Source organism: Protopterus annectens, chromosome 16.part0, assembly GCF_019279795.1.
Source record: "Protopterus annectens isolate FY-2018-M chromosome 16.part0, PAN1.0, whole genome shotgun sequence".
NCBI classification, from domain to species: Eukaryota; Metazoa; Chordata; order Ceratodontiformes; family Protopteridae; genus Protopterus; species Protopterus annectens.
In genome coordinates, this window is record NC_056750.1 from 869,975,354 (window position 1) to 869,999,688 (window position 24,335).

Consider the following 24,335-nt stretch of genomic DNA (forward strand, 5'->3'; position numbering starts at 1 on the left):
AGCACTAACACAACACAGCAACTCTATAACACATTGAAATGTAGCATAACACAGCAGCTGCAACACAACATAGCAACTCTGTAACACACTGAAATGTAGTGCGACACAGCAACTCTATAACACACTGAAATGTAGTGTGACACAGCAGCTGCAACACAACACAGCAACTCTATAACACATTGAAATTTAGTACAGCACAGCAACTGTAACACAATATAGCAACTCTATAACACACTGAAATGTAGTATGACACAGCAGCTGCAGCACAACACAGAAACTTTATAACACACTGAAATGCAGTATGACACAGCAACTCTAATACAAAAAAGTAGCACTAACACAATGCAGCAACTCTATAACACACTGAAGTGTAGTACAACACAGCAGCTGTCACTGAAAAGTAGTATGACACAGCAGCTGTAACACAACACAGCAACTCAATAATGCACTGAAATGTAGTGTGACACAGCAGCTGTAACACAACACAGCCACTCTATAATGCACTGAAATGTAGTGTGACACAAGAGCTGCAATACAACACAGCAGCTTAACTCACTTAAATGTGCGACACAGCTGCAACGCAACACAGCAACTCTATAACGCACTGAAATGCAGTATGAAACAGCAACTTTTTAACACACTGAAATGTAGTACGACACAGCATCTCTAACACAAAAAAGTAGCACTAACACAGTGCAGCAACTCTAACACACTGAAATGCAGTGTGACACAGCAGCTCTAGCACAACACAGCAGCTGCGGCACAACACAGCAGCTCTATAACACACTGAAATGTAGTGCGACAGCAGCTGGAGCAACACAGCAACTGAATAACACACTGAAATGTAGTACGACAGAGCAACTCTAACACAACATAGCACTAACACAACACAGCAACTCTGTAACACACTGAAATGAAGTGCGACACAGCAGCTGAACACAACACAACAACTCAATAACACACTGAAATGTAGTACAACACACTAACTCCAACACAAAGTAGCACTAGCACAACATAGCAAGTTTATAACGCACTGAAATGTAGTATGACACAGCAGCTGTAACACAAAAAAAAAGAGCACTAACACAACACAGCAACTCTGTAACACACTGAAATTTAGTACTACACAGGAACATTAACACAACAAATTAGCACCAACACAACACAGCAATTCTATAACACATTGAAATATAGTGCCACACAGGAGCTGTAACACAACACAGCAATTCTGCAACACACTGAAATGTAGTGCATTTGCAGCTGCAAAACAACACATCAACTCTGTAACACACAGAAATGTAGTGTGACAGCAGCTGTAACACAATACAGCAAATTTATAACTCACTGAAATGTAGTACGACAAACAACTCTAACACAGCAAAGTAGCACTAACACAATACAATAACTCTATAACACACTGAAATGTAGTATGACAAAGCAACTCCAACACAACAAAGTAGCACTAACACAACACAGCAACTCTATAACACACTGAAATGTAGTGCAACACAGCAGCTGTGAACACAGCAATGTAGCACTAACACAATACAGCAGTTCTATAACACACTGAAATGCAGTGCGATAGCAGCTGCAACACAACACAGCAGCTCTTTAACACACTGAAATGTAGTGTGACAGCAGCTGTAACACAACACAGCAACTCAATAACACACTGAAATGTAGTGTGACTCAGCAGCTGTAACACAACTCAGCCACTCTATAATGCACTAAAATGTAGTGCGACACAGGAGCTATATAACACACTGAAATGTAGTGCAGCAGCAGCTGCAACACAACACAGAAACTCTATAACACACTAAAATGTATTGTGACACAGGGGCCACAATACAACACTGCAGCGCTATAACTCACTGAAATGTAGTGCGACTTAGCAGCTGCAGCACAACACGGCATCTCAATAACACACTGAAATGTAATATGACATAGCAAACACAGCAAAGTAGCACTATATTACATACTGAAATGTAGCATGGCAGAGCAAGTCTAACACAACAAAGTAGCACTAACACAGTGCAGCAACTCTATCACACACTGAAATGTACAACACAGCAACTCTATAACACTGAAATGTAGTGTGACACAGCAGCTATAACACAACACAGCAGCTCTATAACCACTAAAATGTAGTGGAACAGCAGTTGCAACAAAACACAGCAACTCTATAACACATTGAAATGTACTACTACACAGCAACTGTAACAGAACACAGCAACTCTATAACACTGAATGTAATGCAACACAGCAGCTGCAACACAATGCAGCAACTCTATAACACACTGAAATGTACTATGACAGCAGCTGTAACACAAAAAAGTAGAACTAACACAACACTGCAACTCTATAACACACTGAAATGTAGTACGACACAGCAGCTGTAACACAAAAAAGTAGCACTAACACAACACAGCAACTCTATAACACACAGAAATGTAGTACAACACAACATAGCATGACACATTGAAATGTAGTACAACACAGCAACTCTAACAGAACAAAGTAGTACTAACACAGTACAGGAACTGTATAACACACTGAAATGTAGTACGTTACAGCAACTCTATGACACACTGAAATGTAGTACTACACAGCAGCTGTAACACAACACAGCAACTCGATAACACTGAAATGTAGTGCGACACAGCAGCTGCAAGAAAACGCAGCAACTCTATAACACACTGAAATGTTATACGACACAGCAGCTGTAACACAACAAAGTAGCACTAAGACAACAGAGCAAGTCTATAACACACTGAAATGTAGTACGACACAGCAACACTAACACAACAAAGTAGCACTAACACAATACATCAACTGTATAACACACTGAAATATAGTATGACACACCAACTCTAACACAACAAAGTAGCATTAACACAGTACAGCAACTCTATAACACACTGAAATGTACTATGACACAGCAACTCTTAACACAACAAAGTAGCACTAACACAACACAGCAACTCTATGACACACTGAAATCTAGTACAACACAGCAAGTCTAGCATGACAGAGTAGCATTAACACAATACAGCAACTCTACAACACACTAAAATGTAGTACGACACAGTAACTCTAACACAAAAAAGTAGCACTAACACAGTACAGCAACTCTAGAACACGCTGAAATGTAGTATGACTGCAACTCTATAACACACTGAAATGTATGACAGCAGCTGCAACACAGCAACTCTATAACACATTGAAATGTAGTACAATACAGGAACTGTAACACAACACAGCAACACTATAACACACTGAAATGTTCTGCAACATAACAGCTGTAACACAACAATGTAGCACTAACACAATACAGCAATTCTATAACACACTAAAATTTTATTTATTTTTATTTATTTATTTTACATTTGTTGACCGGGATAGTCCGACTGGATGCATGTCCATTTTCAGTGGTGACCCCGGGGAGAAAAGCTCCAAGGAGTGTAGTATGTAGAATGTAGTGTAACACAGTAACTTTAACACAACAAAGCAGGTGAAACACAACACAGCAACTCTATAACACACTGAAATGTACTACGACACAGCAGCTGCAACACAAGATAGAAACTCTATAACACATTGAACTATAGTACTGCACATCAACTGTAACACAACTCAGGAACTCTATAACACACTGAAATGTAGTATGACAAAGCAACTCTAACACAACAAAGTAGCACTATCACAGTACAGCAACTCTATAACACACTGAAATATAGTACGACAAAGCAACTCTAACGCAACAAAGTAGCACAAACACAGTACAGCAACTCTAACACACTGTAATGTACTATGACACAGCAACTCTAACACAACAAAGTAGCACTAACAATAACTTTATTTGTTTGTGTCTTTCGGCTTTTCCCAGTTAGGGGTTGCCACAGCGGAACTCCGGTCCGCTAATGATTGGTAGTTGATTTTTACATGCCGAGTTACCAGCCCTGACGCACAACCTTCAATGAAGTTACGCCCATTCACGCATCTCCACGCAGAAGACGCTCTAGCTGAGAATCAAACTGGACAGCGTCATACTGTGAGGCGACAACGCTACCGCAGCACCACCACTGCGGGTCTAATACAGTAACTTTATAACACACTGAAATGTAGTACAACACAAAAACTCTAACACAGCAAAGTAGCACTAACAGTATGCAGCAACTCTATAACACACTGAAATGTAGTACAACACAGCAGCTGTAACACAACAAAGTAGCACTAACACAATACAGTAAGTCTATAACACACTGAAATGTAGTATGACACAGCACCTGTAACACAACAAAGTAGTACTAACGCAATACAGCAATTCTGTAACACACTAAAATGTAGTGCGACATAGCTGCAACACAACACAGCAGCTCTATAATGCACTGAAATGTAACACAGCAGCTGTAACACAACTCAGCCACTCTATAATGCACTGAAATGTAGTGCAACACAGGAGCTGTATAACACACTGAAATGTATTGCAACAGCAGCTGCAGCACAACACAGAAACTCTAACACACTGAAATGTAGTGTGACACAGCAGCTGTAACACAACTCAGCCACTCTATAATGCACTGAAATGTAGTGCGACACAGGAGCTATATAACACACTGAAATGTAGTGCGACAGCAGCTGCAGCACAACACAGAAACTCTATAACACACTAAAATGTAGTGTGACACAGGGGCCACAACGCAACACAGCAGCTCTATAACACACTGAAATGTAGTGCGACACAGCAGCTGTAACACAACACAGCATCTCAATAAAACACTGAAATGTAATATGACATAGCAAATACAGCAAAGTAGCACTATATTACACACTGAAATGTAGCACGACAGAGCAAGTCTAACACAACAAAGTAGCACTAACACAGTGCAGCAACTCTATCACACACTGAAATGTACGACACAGCAAACTGTATAACACTAAAATGTAGTGTGACACAGCAGCTCTAACACAATACAACAGCTCTATAACACACTGAAATGTAGTGGAACACAGCAGTTGCAACACAACACAGCAAATCTATAACACATTGAAATGTACTACGATACAGCAACTGTAACAGAACACAGCAACTCTATAACACTGAAATGTACTATGACAGCAGCTGTAACACAAAAAAGTAGAACTAAAACAACACTGCAACTCTATAACACACTGAAATGTAGTACGACTCAGCAGCTGTTACACAAAAAAGTAGCACTAACGCAACACAGCAACTCTATAACACACAGAAATGTAGTACAACACAGCAACTCCAACACAACAAAGTAGCGCTAACACAACACAGCAATTCTATAACACACTGAAATGTAGTATGACACAGCAACTCTAACAGAACAAAGTAGTACTAACACAGTAGTACAGGAACTCTATAACACACTGAAATGTAGTAAGATACAGCAACTCTATAACACACTGAAATGTAGTACTACACAGCTGCTGTAATACAACACAGCAACTCTATAACTGAAATGTAGATCGACACAGTAGCTGCAACAAAATGCAGCAACTCTATAACACACTGAAATGTTATACGACACAGCAGCTGTCAAAGTAGCACTAAGACAACAGAGCAAGTCTATAACACACTGAAATGTAGTACGACACAGCAACACCAACACAACAAAGTAGCACTAACACAGCACAGCAACTCTATAACACACTGAAATGTTATACGACACAGCAGCTGTCAAAGTAGCACTAAGACAACAGAGCAAGTCTATAACACACTGAAATGTAGTACGACACAGCAACACCAACACAACAAAGTAGCACTAACACAGTACAGCAACTCTATAACACACTGAAATGTACTACGACACAGCAACTCTAGCACAACAAAGTAGCACTAACACAATACAGCAACTCTACAACACACTAAAATGTAGTACGACACAGTAACTCTAACACAAGAAAGTAGCACTAACACAGTACAGCAACTCTATAACACGCTGAAATGTAGTATGACTGCAACTCTATAACACACTGAAATGTAGTGTGACAGCAGCTGCAACACAGCAACTCTGTAACACATTGAAATGTAGTACAACACAGGAATTCACAACACAGCAACTCTATAACTGAAATGATGTCCTTCATGGATGCATCTGCAGTCATAACAAATGGGTTGTCCTGTCGTCAGGCAGCCCTTCGGTCGGCCGGATTCCAAAGTCTGGGTCCGGCTTCGGCTGATGTCGCGCTTCACCCGACGTCATCTCTGCTGGACTTCGGGTATAAAGGCATCAGCCGACGCCATTTTCCTCAGTCTTTCTTGCCGCGTGGCGCCCGAAGCAGAAGCTGTTCGCAAGTGCCGGTCGGTCAGATCCAGAGATTACTACTACCGAATACTACTTCGAAGACTTCTAAAAAGCTAAGTACCCCATTGGGGACTCTTTCTTGCCTCAGCCGATGTCAGAAAAAGTCAATAACTGTTTAACTTGTGGGAAACAAATACCTCATAAAGATTTCCACTCTTACTGTTTGCCTTGCTTAGGCCCAGACCACGACGTAGCAGCCTGCTCGGCCTGTGCTTCCTTCAACTGACGAACGCTTAGGCGTCGGTCGGAGTTTGCTGAACAGTTTTTCGGCACAGATTTTGCGTACATTATGCCGTCGGATCCTCCGACTACCCAAATTGTTAAAAAACGCAAAGAAAAAGACCGACACTCGCGGTCCGCGGTTTCGGCCGATACCACGGTTAAGCAAGCCGCAAGTGTCTCGGTTTCGGCCGAAACCGAGAAAACTGGTCAATCTTCAGCCAAATCCATGACTACTACTGAGGCTTCTGCTACCTTACCTGAATCAGCCTCAGAAATTTTGCCTACAACTGTGGTTCCTACTGATCTATCAGACACCATCCCCTTGGATATCTCTACCCCAGCACGTGGTGCTGCTAGGCCTCCTGCAGCCATGTCTATTAAGGCCTTTGCCAGGGCTAAAGCAGCCAAATCAGCTAAATCAGTGCCTGTTAAACCACCCTCACTCAGGCCCACTTCTAGTTCACAAATGCTTACTCTGGCAGAAGATTTAATATCCTTAATTAGGGGATCCCAATCTCACCCAGACAGGGCCTCTCAGCCACCAGAAAAGAGACCTAGAGCAGAGCCCCCCGAGCCTGTGTCCTCTGATGATTCTGCGGATGACTCCGACATTACAGACCAGCCAGAGGCTCCTTTTCCAATTATGAAGATTCAGATGCTGAAGAATCCATTCCAGCTGCCTCTCCACCAGAGGAATTCTCCTTTGGGGAAACCTTACATGCCATGAGAGAACAATTCCAATGGCAGGGACAAGATTTCTCAGATTCAAGAAAAAGGCTTAGGACTTTTCTGCACTTACCACAACATAGGCCCTTAGCTATACCTCCTGTCCTACCTGTTGTGGACGATGCATTTAATGATGTCTGCACTGCACCTGATTCTTTACCTCCAGCCCCTGCCAAACCAGATAGATTTTCCAGGGTGCCAGACACTCATCACCACCTATACAAGGCCCCACTTGCAGACCCCGAAACTATATCCCAGGGGCCTAAGGCAGTAGCCTCGACCACAGCAAAAACCCTATTCCTCTGAAAGGGAATCCAGGTCCTTAGAGATGGGGAAAAAGTCTACACCTCTGCTACTCTCTCAGCTAGAGCTTTAAACTGTCAGTTTCACATGATCCAATACCAAGAGTTTATGCTTGATCAGTTAATTAAAAAGCTGTCCTCTGATGAATCTTTAGATAAGAAATATGTATTATAAATGGTGAATAACATCCAACAGGTTAGTAACCATTCTTTAAAATGTGGCTATGATGCACTGGAGGCTTCATTTAGATCAGCCATGACTGGCACAGTGATAAGAAGGCATGCATGGTTGAAAGAACAGGTCTTGCGGATCATGTTAAAGCTAAGCTATTGGATGCTCCTATGGATAAGGCCAGTCTATTTGGGGAACCTGCCCAGCAGGTAATGAAGAAAATGGAAGAGAAGGCAAAATCTGTACAAACAGTTAAAGATTTCCTACAGGTTCAGCCCCCAAGGTTTAGCAGGAACTGGCCTGCCAAAATTTGGTCCTTTCCTGACTCCACAAGATCCCAAAGGGGCAGGAACAGACGCTCTAGGGGCAGAAATCAATCCAGAGGAGGTGCCTACAGAGGACGACAGTGGCAAGGCAATAACCGAGGCACAGACACAACCACTGCCACTACAACAGGACAATCTCAGTCACTTGGCTCTATCTCCGCCTACCAGGGAGCAAATAGCAGCACCATTAGGCGGAAAGTTAGCCTTATTCTCGAAAAATTGGCACTATATTACAAAAGACAAGTGGATTTTGCAAACCATAGACCAAGGCTACGGTTCCACTTCCACACTTTACCAGTAAAAGAGGAATGCCAAACCTGCCCCAAATCAAAAATAGAAGCCCTGCACCAGATAGCGGAATTAATAAAGATGAGAGCTGTGGAAAGGGTGCCAATAACAGAACAGGGCAAAGGATTCTACTCCAGACTATTCCTAGTACCAAGAAAAGAAAAAAAACTGGAGACCTATTCTCGACCTGTCCATCTTAAACACATACATCATTGTCCCAAAATTCAAAATGCTGACCCTACAGCAACTTCTTCCCATGCTGGGCAAGGAGTGTTGGCTGGTAACTCTAGATCTCAAGGAGGCATACCTGCACGTCCCCATTCGACCAAATTGCAGAAGATGCCTCAGATTTCTTGCAGGATCAGAGCATTATCAATTCTCAGCATTGCCCTTTGACTTATCTACTGCGCCCAGAGTATTCACAAAATGCCTGGCATCAGTAATCGCTCACTGCAGAGTACAGGGAATTCAAATTTATCCATACCTGGACGACTGCCTGTTACAAGCGGACAACAAAAGCAAGCTGACAACAGATTTACAAAGGGTCATTTACTTGCTACAAGCCCTGGGATACACAGTCAATTTACAAAAGTCAAGGCTGATACCATCCCAAACAAGAACATTCTTGGGCGCGGAATTGGACAAAGTAAAACAAATGGCATTCCTAACTGCAGAAAAACAAAAAGAACTCCCTCTTTACTTCTTAGCATTAACAAAGCAGAACAAACTAACAGCAAGAAAAGTTCTGCAGGCCTTGGGCTTCATGGCATCATGCATAATCTTGGTCCCACATGCCAGACTGCATATGAGAAAGTTACAGTGGTACCTAAAGAATTTATGGTCTCAACACAGGCACAGCTTAGAAACAGAAATACCACTAATCCCATGCTTAAAACAGGAGTTCCTATGGTGGGCTCGGGCATGCCAGTCAAACCCAGGCTTACCCTTCCACAACTTCGAGCAAACCAAACCATCACAGCGGATGCCTCAGACCTAGGATGGGGGGCACACATGCTGGACAAATGCATACAAGGACTGTGGACTCAGGACCAGCTGCACCTGCACATAAACCAAAAAGAAATGCTGGCAGTAAAACTGGCAATCCTAAAATTCAGACCATTCCTCAAAGAAGGCCATTTGATGATAAGGACAGACAACACCACAGTCATGTGGTACATCAACAAACAGGGAGGCACTCATTCTTACCCCCTATGCAGAATGACTTTGGACCTTTGGAATCTGGCTCTCAGCTACAACATCCAGTTACAGGCAATATTTGTACCGGGAAAAGAGAACACCCTAGCAGACATTTTAAGCAGAACAACCTCGGATGCTCACGAATGGATGCTACACCCGGACATCTTCAAGGCCATCACAAAGAAATGGGGAATGCCACAGATAGATCTATTCGTTTCCCCACAAAATCACCAGCTCAAAAAATTCTACACAAGGACATTCCACCCACTTGTATGGAAGGTGGACTCTCTATCCTTCAGCTGGAAAGGCCTGACAGCATATGCATTCCCACCTCTTCCCTTGATGCACAAGGTACTACTGAAAATCAAAGAGGAACGTCCAAGGATAATTCTGATAGCTCCGAACTGGCCAAGACAACACTGGTACCCATTGCTGAGGAGCATGTCTCGGGAGAAAATGTGGTCAATACCCCTGATACCTCTGATGTTAACTCAGAACAACTACAACATCATACATCCAAACCTAAAAACCTTGCAACTGACTGCCTGGAACATCACATAGCAGTAACTAACCCAGACCTTTCACAAAGGGTTAAAGACATTATCCTTGAAGCCCGCAGACCTTCAACAAGAAGGAACTATGCAGGAAAATGGAAAAGGTTCGTCATTTGGAGTACTGAAAGAGGAAAAGATGTGTCGAACATAGATATTGCTAACATTCTGGAGTACTTGGCAGAGCTTCTACATACAGGCCTGTCCTATTCCTCCATCAAGATACATGCATCAGCTATTTCAGCAGAATACAGCTTTGATCCTCCTGTCTTTTCACATCCTCTACTCAGGCAGTTTCTCAGAGGGATCAAGAATGTAAAACCTCCTAGGAAACCACCATTACCAGCATCGGACTTGAATTTTGTACTAGAAAAGTTGACACTACCTCCGTTTGAACCAGCAGCAACAGCAGATCTACACCACCTGTCATGGAAAACTGCTTTCCTGCTGGCTATTACTTCAGCAAGGAGGGTTTTGGAACTACAGGCCTTAATGGCAGTGCAACCCTTCCTAATCTTCCATCAAGATAGGGTATCCATGAGAACTAATCCTACATTTATGCCTAAGGTGGTATCCAGAGTGTCTTTAAACCAGGCAATCCACCTACCTACCTTCTTTCCCAATCCACAAAACAGAGGTGAAAGAATAATGCATACCTTGGATGTACATAGACAGTTACGCTACTACCTGGACAGAACCAAAGGTAACAGAAAAACTGACCAGCTCTTTGTAGCCTATGCAACAGGAAGGGAAGGAAAAGCAATTTCCAAACAGACAATCTCGAAATGGATAGGAAATTGCATAAGATTCTGTTACTCCTACCATGGAAAACCAATTCCACAGAACATAAGACCTCATTCTATAAGGGCTACAGCCACTACCACTGCTTTCTTAAGAGGAGTGGCAACCAAGGACATTATTGAGGCGGCTACTTGGACCTCCGTGCATACATTTGCCAAGCATTATAATTTACCTCTATATTCTAGATCCCGAGCAGGGTTTGCCACTGCTGTACTGCAAGGGATCCTGACTACACCATAATTATTATTCCTCCTCCCCTAGTTTGGCTATGGTATTCTACCCATTTGTTATGACTGCAGATGCATCCATGAAGGACATAGTACAGTTTTGTACCTACCATAAATGTAGATGTCGAACTGGATAGCATCTGCAGTCAGGATTACTCCCTCCTTCCCCTCTGCGGTACTCCTAGGGTATTTACCCTCCTAATAGCTAGCTGGGGGTCTCTTATGGTGTATTTGTTTGTATATATGTACATACATGTTTATTTTTTGTGTTTGCCTTCTACTATTTTGGAAACATTGGCATTTATCCAAAATTTAGCTTTCCAAGAGGGCAATTGGCATCTGGGGCAAGAAACACTGAGGAAAATGGCGTCGGCTGATGCCTTTATACCCGAAGACCAGCAGAGATGACGTCGGGTGAAGCGACATCAACGAAGCGGACCCAGACTTTGGAATCCGGCCGACCGAAGGGCTGCCTGACGACAGGACAACCCATTTGTTATGACTGCAGATGCTATCCAGTTCGGACATCTACATTTATGGTAGGTACAAAACTGTACTTTCTGCGACATAGCAGCTGTAACACAACAAAGTAGCACTAACACAATACAGCAATTCTATAACACACTGAAATGTAGTGCGACACAGTAACTTTAACACAACAAAGCAGTTGAAACACAGCACAACAACTCTATAACACACTGAAATGTAGTACCACACAGCAGCTGCAACACAACACAGAAACTCTATAACACACTGAAATGTAGTATGACAAAGCAACTCTAACACAACAAAATAGCACAAACACAGTACAGCACTCTATAACACACTGTAATGTACTACGACACAGCAACTCTTAACACAACTAAGTAGCACTAACAATACAGTAACTCTATAACATACTGAAATGCAGTACGACACAGCAACTCTAGAACACAATGAAATGTAGTGCGACACAGCAGCTGTAACACAACAAAGTAGCACTAACACAGTACAGCAACTCTATAATACATTGAAATGTAGTACAACAAACACAGCAACTGTAACACAACAGAACAACTCCAGAACACTGAAATGTAGTACGACACAGGAACTGTAACCCAACAAAGTAACACTAACACAATACAGTAACTCTATAAAACACTGAAATGTAGTACGACACAGCAGCTGTAACACAACAAAGTAGCACTAACACAATACAGTAACTCTATAACACACTGAAATGTAGTACGACAGCAGCTGTAACACAACAAAGTAGCACTAACACAATACAGTAACTCTATAACACACTGAAATATAGTGCGAAACAGCAGCTGCAACACAACACAGCAACTCTATAACACACTGACATATTGTGTGACACAGCAGCTGAAAAACAATGCAGCAACTCTGTAACACACTGAAATGTAGTACGACAAAACAAATCTAACACAACAAAGTAGCACTAATACAGTAACTCTATAACACACTGAAATGTAGTGCGACACAGCAGCTGTAACACAACAAAGTAGCACTAACATAATACAGCAGTTTTATAACACACTCAAATGTAGTGTGACACAGCAGCTGTAACACAACACAGCCACCATATAATGCACTGAAATGTAGTGGGACACAGGAGCTGCAAAACAACAGCAGCCGTATAACGCACTGAAATGTACGACACAGCAGCTGCAACGCAATGCAGCAACTCTATAACACACCGAAATGTCGTATGACACAGCAGCTGTAACACAACAAAGTAACACTAACACAGTACAGCGACTCTGTATAACACAGTGAAATGTAGTACGACACAGCAACTCTATAACACACTGAAATGTAGTGCGACACAACAGCTGTAACACAACACAGCAATTCAGTAACACATTGAAAGTTAGAGCGACACTGCAGCTGTAACACAACCCAGCAACTTTATAACACACTGAAATATAGTGTGACACAGCAACTTTAACACAACAAAGTAGCACTAACACAACACAGCAACTCTATAACACACTGAAATGCAGTACGAAACTGCAGCTGTAACACAACACAGCAGCTCTGTAACAGATTGAAATGTATTGCGACACAGGAGCTGCAACACAACACAGCAGCTCTGTAAGACACTGAAAGGTAGTGCAACACAGCAGCTGTAACACAACAAAGTAGCACTAACACAATACAGCAACTCTATCACACACTGAAATACAGTGTGACACACCAAATCTAACACAACAAAGTAGCGCTAACACAACACAGCAACAATATAACACACTGAAATGTAGTACAACACAGTAGCTGTAACACAACACAGCAATTCTATAATGCACTGAAATGTAGTACGATGCAGCAACTCTTAACACAACAAAGTAGCACTAACACATTGCAGCAACTCTGTAACTCACTGAAATGTAGTGCAACAGCAGCTGGAACACAACACAGCAACTCTATAACTTACTGAAATGTACAACACAGCAGCTGTAACATGACACAGCAACTCTATAAAACATTAAAAAGTAGTACGACACAGCAACTGTAACACAACACAGCAACTCTATAACACTAAAATGTAAAACACCACAGCAACTCTAACACAACAAAGTAGCACTAACAATACAGTAACTCTATAACACACTGAAATGTAGTGGAACACAGCAGCTGTAACACAAGAAACTAGCACTAACACAACACAGCAACACTATAACACACTGAAATGTAGTATGACACAGCAGCTGTAACAACACAGCAACTCTATAACACACTGAAATGTACGACACAGCAGCTGTAACACAACAAAGTAGCACTAACACAATACAGCAATTCTATAACACACTGAAATGCAGTGTGACACCAGCTGTAACACAACACAGCAACTCTATAACACACTGAAATGTACTACGACACAGCAGCTGCAACACAATGCAGCAACTCTATAACATATTGAAATGTAGTGTGACATAGCAGCTCTAACACAAAAAAATAGCACTAACACAGTACAGCAACTGTATAACACACTGAAATGTAGTACGACACAGCAACTCTAGAACTCACGGAAATGTAGTGTGACACAGCAGCTGTAACACAACAAAGTAGTACTAATACAACACAGCAACTGTATAACACACTGAAATGTATGACACAGCAGCTGTAACACAACAAAGTAGCACTAATACAGTACAGCAACTCTATAACAGTGAAATGTAGTAAAACACAGCAACTCTATAACGCACTGAAATGTAGTGCGACAAGCAGCTGTAACACAACTCAATAACACAGTGAAATGTAGTGTGACACAGCAGCTGTAACACAACACAGCAACTCTAGAACACACTGAAATATAGTGTGACACAGCAACTTGAACACAACAAAGGAGCACTAACACAACACAGCAACTCTATAACACACGTCAATGCAGTATGACACCGCAGCTGTAACACAACACAGCAGCTCTATAACACACTCAAATGTAGTGCAACACAGAAGCTGCAACACAACACAGTAGCTCTATAAGGTACTGAAAGGTAGTGCGACACAGCAGCTATAACACAAAAAAGTAGCACTAACACAACACAGCAACTGTATAACACAGTGAAATGTAGTACGACACAGGTTCATAGGTAGGTACTAGGCTATCTGCCCAAGGGCATTTATAAGCCTAGCCAGAATGTGTTGGCTTTTGCCTCCCTTTTAGATTAGTTTCCTGGGCCTCTGTCCAGCAGGGCCATTGAAGTGATCCCAGGGGTAAATTTACGATTTCCCATCCATTCTCTTGAAGTGAGTCAGTGAGGGGCTTTGCCTAACATAGATTGGGATTCTATTCCAGAGCAAGGGAAGTCTCTGGGACAGGAATCTATCCCTCCAGCATGTCCTATTTATTGTTGTGCTGAGGTTTAAATCCCTGGAGCATGTGGCTCTAAGAGATTTGTTTTTCTTGAGGTGGAGCATGTCCATTAATTCTGGGTTAGACATGGCCTTGTACATCAGGCAGAGATCACCTCTGAGTAGGCGGTAAGCAACTGAGTAGAGCTTGAGTTTCTTTAGTCAAGCTGCATAGGGCATCTGTTTGAGACCCACGATCCTTTTGGTGAGGTACTTCTGTGGTCTTTCCAGCTGTTGCAGGTGTCGAGTAAGGTACATTCCAAATGGGGCATTGTACTCTATTATGGGCCTGATGAGTGATGAGTAGAGGGGCACAATGACCTCTCTTGATCTAGATGTGAACCCTTTCATGATTAGGTGGGCTACATAGAAGGATTTTCTAACCACTTTGGCAATGTGATTATCAAAGGAGAGATTGCTATCTACCTGGGTCCCCAGATCCCTAATTACATCTTCCGTACTTAGTGGATTACCACCTATGTGATAGTTTGTGGGCACTTTGTTTTTCCCAAAGGGGATGACTATGCACTTTTTGGCATTTAGCTTGAGGCCATGGTTCTGACACCAGGTGTTCATCTCTGTGAGACCCTTATGGAGGATATCTGTGTCAGCTGGAGAGTCGATTATGGCCCCCAGTTTGCAGTTATCTGCGAACTTGGTCAGCCATAGTTCTCCTGTGCTTGCCTGTACCACAGAGAAGTATATACCTAACAGGAGGGGTCCCAGGACTGAGCCCTGTGGGATGCTACTTGTAACCGGTTTAGAGTTGGACATGGCACACGCAACTCTAACCATGTGAGTTCTATCCGTGAGCCAGTTGGCAACCCATCTCGTGATGTAGGGGTTAATGTTCAAGCTGGTAAGCTTATCTAAAATGCCAGAGTGGGGAATAGTGTCGAAGGCCTTAGCGAGGTCCAGGTAGGCTGTGTGGAGTACCTTACCCTCATCTATGACCTTGGTAACTGTTTCAAAGAAGTCAACTAGGTTTAAGAGGCAGGATCTGCCTTTAACAAAGCCAAATTGGGTAGGGTCCAGTGTCTGGAGGTTCCCAATGTCTCTGTTAATGAGTTCCATGATGATGCACTCCATAGCCTTGCAGACCAGGCTAGTCAGGCTTATAGGGTGATAGTTCCCAGGATCTGTTGTGGCACCACCTTTGTGGAGCGGGATAACTGTTGCTGTACGTCATTCTTTGGGTACATAGCCTGTGGTAAGGCTGAGTTTGAACAGTGAATTTAGGTGAGGGTTTAGTTCGTTTTGGAGCTCGTGTAAGACACAGCCTGCATTACAATCTGGTCTCATTGATGCTGTGTTTTTGGCTTTGGAGAGGGCTTTGGAGAGGGCTGTTTTCACCTGTGTGTCTGGGGCTCTACATTCTTCTGGGATGGACACGGGCCCTTTTGGGGGTGACGGGGGGTACAGTTCTCACTGAACCTGTCAGCCAGGATGTTGGCAATGTCAGTTGGTTCAGTCTATTTTTTGCCATTTTGCACTAGCTCAGAGCAGATCTGAGAGTTGCCACCTAGGTTCTTGACATAGCTAAAGAAGGCTTTGTGATTATCTTTAGAGTCTTTGGCAATTTTTCTTTCGAAGCTGGCCTTGGATGATTTTATGAGGGATTGTAGTTTCTTGCTAATACTGATCAGGGATGCCTTCCCTTTTTGGGATTTTGCTCTGTCATGTAATAGTTTCCTCCTTCTGTTGTATAGCTTATTTATGGCCGGGAACCACCAGACTGGTTTCCTCTTTTTGGAGGAGTGAGTCTTGGTTTTACTTGGGATGGCTTGATCCATGCATTCCTGTAGGTGCTCATAGAATGCATTTGTAAAGGATTCTGTGGTTTGGGCAGCATTATCCTTTAGCAAGGGGGCTTTGAAACTTTCCACCTCGGTCTTGAGAAGTGTGAAGTTTGCTTTTGAAAAGTTTTTCACAGTGGTTTCCTTGACTGGGGGTGGGGTCGGGATGTGGATGTCCAGTGTGATTAGTTTATGGTCTGATCTTACCAGCGAGGCGTTTACCTCTGGTGTGGAACACTGATCCCCCATGTTGGTGATAATCAGGTCCAATATGTTGTCACCTCTTGTGGGAGTGGTGACCAGTTGTTCCAGGGCGTTTGAGTTTATAAACTTTAGGAAGCATTGGGCAAAGGAGTTTGTACTTGAGTAGTTTTCCCAGTCAATGTTTGGGTAGTTGAAATCACCCAATATCATGGAGTTTGGGTAGGACCTTCATATTTTCCAATGTTCTCAGGAATGCTGAGTGGGGGTCCTGAGACAAGGCGGGTGATCTGTAGCAAGCTACAATCTGAAAAGCAGCTTTGCCCACTGTTAGTTGCACATGGATGGTCTCCGAGGCCTCGTGCTGTGCTACTAACCTGGAGGTGTGGGTATCCTTTATGAAAATGGATGCACACCCCCTCCTTTTGTATTTTGGTCCGTGTTCTGGGGCCGAAAGGTATGGTATGAGTTGTAGCCTGGTAGTGCTGGGGTGCTCTCTGGAGCCTTGAACCAGGTTTCTGTTACTGCACATATATCGATTTTCTCCATACTGAGGAGTGCCTAGAGTGCATGCATTTTGAGGTTTAGACTTCTGGCATTGAGTAGCATTACCCTCAGTTTTTGGTTACTTGTGTTGTTTATGGAGGTGGGTTTGTCTTTTTAGCCTTGCCTAAAAAAGGCACTATGGGGGTGGCAAGAGCCTTGGCCAGTATTAAAAAGCCTAAGGGCGACAGGTGCAAGCCGTCTCTGGCGAAGCAGTGTGGCTTGTCTAGCATGTCATCCCAGGCTGACAGACACTGGATCCCCTTTGAATGACACCAATAGCTTAGCCAATTGTTAAAATTGATAATTTTATCTGTATATTGTGGCATCATTCTTGGTGAGGGGAAGATGCTACTTAGGGTCAGGGTCATACCGGCCTGGGCTACATGATCAGAGAGCTCCTCTATGTCTCTTTTCATGTAGTCCAGGGAGGTACGTCTCAGGTCGTTCACACCAACATGGACAATGACAGAGTCATATTTGTACTTGTTTTGGAGTGACCTGAGTGCTTGTGTTATGTGGCGGATCCTGGCACCCGACAGGCAGCTTACAGTAACCTTCTCTTTGTTCAGTCTAGTGAGTGGGATGTCAGTGTGCCTGACAATAGAGCCACCTATTACTAGTGTATTGGGTGTGTTATTTAGCCTTAAGGGCTGTGATTGCATGGCACACTGACTTAGTGAAGTATGTGATACGTGGTTTTTGTTAAGAGAGTGGAGGTTGCTTGGACGTCTGCTGTGGAGGTCTCTGCTGCTTTGGCAGATTTTTATTTAGAGCCTCTGAGTATGTTTTTGTGTATTTATGTGTGTTGTTTGCTGGTGCAGGTATGACTGGTCTTTGTGAGACTGGTAGTGTGGTGCAAGTGTTTCCCTTCTCCTCCTGACTGACTGTTCCAGTCTTGGGTTGAGAGAACTTGGCCTCCACTTTGCCTGTATAGTTGCATCTCTCGCATACATTTGTGTTTGTTGGAAGGAGGAGAGGGTTGTCTGTGTACATGAGGCAATTGTAACATTGCCTCAAGATGCCCAGATTCACAAGCTGGACTGGAGAGTACACCTGAAACTGTTAACAGCAACTCTAACACAACAAAGTAGCACTAACACAGTACAGCAATTCAATAACACACTGAAATGTACTACGACACAGCAACTCTAACACAACAAAGTAGAAGTAACACAACACAGCAACTTTATAACACACTGAAATGCAGTATGACACAGCAGCTGTAACACAACACAGCAACTCTATAATGCACTGAAATGTAGTACGACACAGCAACTCTATAACACATTAAAAAGTAGTACGACACAGCAACTGGAACACAACACAGCAACTCTATATCACTGAAATGTAATATGACACAGCAACCTTAAAACAACAAAGTAGTACCAATAATACAGTAACTCTGTAACACACTGAAATGTAGTGCAACACAGCAGCTGTAACACAACAAAGTAGCACTAACACAATAAAGAAATTCTGCAACACACTGAAATGCAGTGTGATATAGCAGCGGCAACACAGCAACTCTATAACACACTTAAATGTAGTACGACACAGCAGCTGCAACACAATGCAGCAACTGTGTAACACGCTGAAATGTAGTGTGACATAGTAGCTCTAACACAAAAAAGTAGCACTAACACAGTACAGCAACTGTATAACACACTGAAATGTGGTACGACACAGCAACTGTATAACACACTGAAATGTAGTGAGACACAGCAGCTGTAACACAGCAACTCAATAACACACTGAAATGTAGCGCGACACGTCAGCTGTAACACAACACAGCAGCTCTATAACACACTGAAATGTAGTAGACACAGGAGCTGCAACACAACACAGCAGCTTTATAAGACACTGAAATATAGTGTGACACAGCAACTTTAACACAACAAAGTAGCACTAACACAACACAGCAACTCAATTACACACTGAACTGCAGTACGGCACTGCAGCTGTAACACAACACAGCAGCTTTATATCACACTGAAATGTAGTGCGACACAGAAGCTGCAACACAGCACAGCAGCTCTATAAGACACTGAAAGGTAGTGCGACACAGCAGCTGTAACACAACAAAGTAGCACTAACACAGCACAGCAACTCTATATCACACTGAAACGTAGTACAAAACAGCAACTCTAACACAATAAAGTAGCACTAACACAACACAGCAACTCTATAACACACTGAAATGCAGTACGTCACTGCAGCTGTAACACAACACAGCAGTTCTATAACACACTGAAATATAGTATGACACAGGAGCTGCAACACAACACAGCAACTCTATAAGACAGTGAAAGGTAGTGCGACACAGTAGCAGTAACACAACAAAGTAGCACTAACACAATACAGCAACTCTACAACACACTGAAATATAGTACGACACAGCACAGCAACTCTATACTGCACTGAAATGTAGTACGACACAGCAATAACACTACAAAGTAGCACTAACACAATACAGCAACTCTACAACACACTGAAATGTAGTACGACACAGCAACTCTGTAACACATTGAAATGTAGTCTGACACAGCAGCTGCAACACAACACAGCAACTCTATAACACATTGAAATGTAGTACAACACAGGAACTGTAACACAACACAGCAACTCTATAACACACTGAAATGTAGTGCGATATAGCAGCTGTAACACAACAAAGTAGCACTAACACAATACAGCAATTCTATAACACACTGAAATGTAGTGCGACACAGTAACTTTAACACAACACAGCATCTCTGACCCATTTAGAGTCAGTTCTGCTGTCCCTAAAAATAAGCTTTAACTTAAGTCTGAACATCACCTATCAAATTAAGTACAAAACCGGACTGCGTGTTGTCCATGTTTGTACAAACTATATATTTTCAGACAATTTTCAGTTCATCTGCTGTTAATATGGGTAATTTAGTAACTGTAGTATATGTTATAGATGAACTTCATTTTAGAAGGAGAACCTTATTAACAATAACTCTATGCATGTTAAGGCTTGTAACAGGTCTGCTCTATGTTACAGTAGTGTATTATTGATCATATATAGAATTACTTGTATATGATGGCTGTGCACACACAGGATGACCGTGAGAGAAGTGCACACACAGGATGACCGTGAGAGAAGTGCAGTGGCAGCATTTCACACTCTTTTCTGCCGACATTTAGTGATGTGTTTTCATATTTACTCTTTTATAATATGGCTGTTTGGCAGATGTGCCTGCTTTTATTGGCATTAATGAAGTATGGAGAAACAGTTGTGGTGAATGAACTCCATCTCTGTTAGATGTCTGAGGTGATGCAGATAGCATGCCATCTAGTTACTGGGGTCTTAACCATTAGTTTGCTTTAACTAGCCACGTAAGCAGATAGCTTGCATGAGTGCTCAGAACTCCTTTGTCATGCCATGTTTAGGTTCTGTCCAGAACATGTTGGATATTCCAAGGGTAGACTGTAGTTGAGTGGAACTGAATCTACCAAGAAGGATGAGAAATTCGAGTTAGTGGCAGTGATGACAGCCTTAGGGTTCAGTAATGAAAGCCCTGTTTGTAGCTCATCCAGTTTGGTAGCAAACTATCTGTAATGTTCCAGTGTCTTTCCCTTAGATGTACCTTACATCAGGTGCTTATTCTTTGGCAGACACGATTCAGAGACTTTTATAATGCATAATGTCTAACACTGTTAGAACTAGTCCCTTCCAGAGCTGATTGCTTGACAAGGTTCTTCCTTTTGGAATGGAACTGTCTGATTTGTTGTGTTAAAGTATGTATAATCGGCATGCATTCATTTCTATTCACTGCCCTTTGAATGAATTATGATACAGATGGGCAACTGTCAGGAAGAAAAAAAATCCGTTATTGCAAAAAGTGTCCTTATTTTTTGTTTCTTGTATGTCAGACATTTTATATGCTAATGCACTTCTTTTCACTTTTTTACTGTATTTGTGATGCAAATACTTTTTGTTGCTTTCAGATAAAACATGCTTTGATGCCTTGTTCAAGAATGAAGATATGCAGGAGATTGTGAAAAACTTTCTTGTGTGCCATATAGATGCTCCGGGGCAAGAAGATGGAGCTACTCCTTACACTTTGGGGTATGTATTTATTTCAGCTCCATGGATGCCCTTAGATGGTGTCATGGCAAGCTAAGTCCTGGAAACATAAACATCCTGAGCTACAGACAGACATGTGCATTGCAATTCCATCATATACAGACAGACACACATGGTCATATACAGACAGCCTATCTACGACAAGAGGAGTGGTCCCTAGCCCAGAAATTGTAGCTATTGGCTGTCTGAGCAGTTTTTTTTCCATCTCTTTCAACTTTCTGGTTTGAAAAACGCACTTGTGCCTGTTTCCCACCTTTCCTATAACTAGCCTAGTCCGGTTACAGAGTTGCTGTATCCAGGATTGTTAGTAAGCTTCTGAGCCCCCAAGCCTTTCTGTGTTGGAGGAAAACCTTCCAGCTTATCAGTGGGAGTGGTAAGCACTAGGTAGCCTATCCTCCACGGGAAGAGTGAGTTTTGGCCCAGAAATTGTAGTTGATTTGGCCGTTTGGGCAGTTTTCCATCTCTTTCAACTTGCTGGCTTAAAAGCGTCCTGTAACTAGTCTAGTCCAGGTACAGATTTGCTGTATTCCAGGACTCTTTGTAAGCTTCTGAGCCCCCCAAACCTTTCTGTGTTGGTGGTAAGCCTTCTAGCTTATCAGTGGGTGTGGTAAGCATTAGGTAGCCTATCTACCACAAGATGAGTGGTTCCTAGCCCAGAACATGTAGCTATTGGTTATTTGGGCAGTTTTTTTCCATCTCTTTCAACGTTCTGGTTTAAAAGCCGCACTTGCGCTTGTTTCCCACCTTTCCTGTAACTAGCCTAGTCCAGATACAGAGTTGCTGTATCCAGGACTGTTTCTAAGCTTTTGAGCCCCGCAAGTCTTTCTGTGTCGGAGGAAAGCCTTCTAGCTTATCAGTGGGAGTGGTAAGCACTAGGTAGCCTGTCTACCACGAGAGGAGAGGTTCTTGGCCCAGAAATTGTAGTTTATTGACCATTTGGACAGTTTGTCTGTCTCTTTCAACTTTCTGGTTTAAAAGGCCACATCTGGGCTTGTTTCCCATCTTTCCTGTAACTAACCTGCTGGGTAGCACTAGCAAGCCTTAAACTGATACAAGCCTTCTAGCTTAGCAGAGAGACTTTGGAGTGATTAAGTATCAGTTTTCTGTACTTTCTTGCTGTACTTAACTGTTTTCTGCCTAAATGCAGATTTTTCCAACATTTATTGTGATTTAAAAGCTTGCTTTATTCACATATTGTACTTATTTGACTGCCTGCACTTTTAAAAAGTTGTTTTTTGTTTAAATAATTTAACTGTTGTAGGCTACACACTAAAGTGCCATAGCCTTTTCTGATCATTTGTAGTAGTTTAAAGCTGTTTTAAGTGTATTTTTTACTGTTTTTGCCTTATCTTTAAAAAAAAAAAACATTCCTTGTTTCCTACCTTTCTAAGCTAGTATAGTCCAGTTTTCAGGCTAGTGCTGAATTCAGGGCTGTGATACTAGTTTCTGAGTTACCCATACCTTACTTGGATAGAAGGAAGTTTCTCTGTTCACCTGTGAGAGAGGGGAGCTTTGAGAAACCTATCTGTCCCTGTAGGAGTGGTTCCAGCCCAGAAGTTAGTAGTTTATTGGCAATTTTGGGCTAATGTCTCTCTCTTTCATTTCCCTGCTATAAAAACCGCGTTTGCACGGTTTTGCACACCGGGCAGTACTGGTTAGCTACGTTTAAATTATTCCCGGCTCCACTGAGTCTCCTCTTCAGTTTTTCCCTTGAAACTAGTTTAACTCTCAACCTAAGCACTCAAAAAGCATCCTACAGCCCAGCTTTTGCTTAGACCTAATAGCAAGCACTAATATACCCTGACACTGATTGCCCAGCAGGGCAAAACTCTTTATTCACCCCTCACAAACCAAGTGACTAAGCAGCTCACCCTACTATTCAGGCATGACCAAAGGGCAACTTCAGGTGCACTCTCCAGTCCAGCTGGTGAATCTGGGTATCCTGAGGCAATGTTACAACTGCCTCATGTACACAGACAACCCTTTCCTCCTACCACAAAACACTAACATATGCAAGAGATGCAGTTGTACAGCCAAACTGGAAGCTAAGCTGTCTCCACCCAAGACTGGAACAGACAGTCAAGAGGAGAAGGTTAACACTTGCACCACAACTCCAGCCACACACAGACCTACTAAAACAGCACTGGTAAAAAATGCACATAAATACACAAAGTCGTACTCTGAGGCCCTAAATAAAAACCTGCAAAAGCATCAGAGACCTCCAAAGCAGACACCCAAACAACCTGCACCTCCTGTCACAAACCAGACAACACATAAAACACAAAATCAGTGTGCCGCACAATCACAGCCCTTAAGGCGAAATAACATACCTAACACACTAGTAATAGGTGATTCTATAGTAAGGCACACTGATGGCCCACTCACTATGCTGGACATGCAGAAGTTTACTGTTAGCTGCCTGTCGGGAGCCAGAATCTGCCACATAACACAAGCACTCAGGTCACTCCAGAACAAGTACAAATATGACTCTGTCATTGTTCATGTTGGTGTGAATGACCTGAGACATACCTCCCTGGACTACATGAAAAGAGACATGGAAGAACTCTCTGATCAAGTAGCCCAGGCTGGTATGACCCTGACCCTGAGTAGCATCCTGCCCTCACCAAGACTAACACCTCAGTGTAAAGAAAAAAATAATCAATTTCAACAATT

The 24,335-nt window shown here is 42.5% G+C and overlaps 1 protein-coding gene across 1 annotated transcript in view; it reads left to right on the top strand.

Moving 5' to 3' along the window:
* NDRG2 (NDRG family member 2) overlaps nucleotides 1–24,335 on the top strand; it is a 2,287,731-nt gene that overhangs the window by 385,204 nt on the left and 1,878,192 nt on the right. Inside the window, exon 4 of the mRNA XM_044058563.1 lies at nucleotides 21,524–21,644. Coding sequence (XP_043914498.1) covers nucleotides 21,524–21,644 — 121 coding nt within the window. The remainder of the gene's footprint in view (nucleotides 1–21,523; nucleotides 21,645–24,335) is intronic.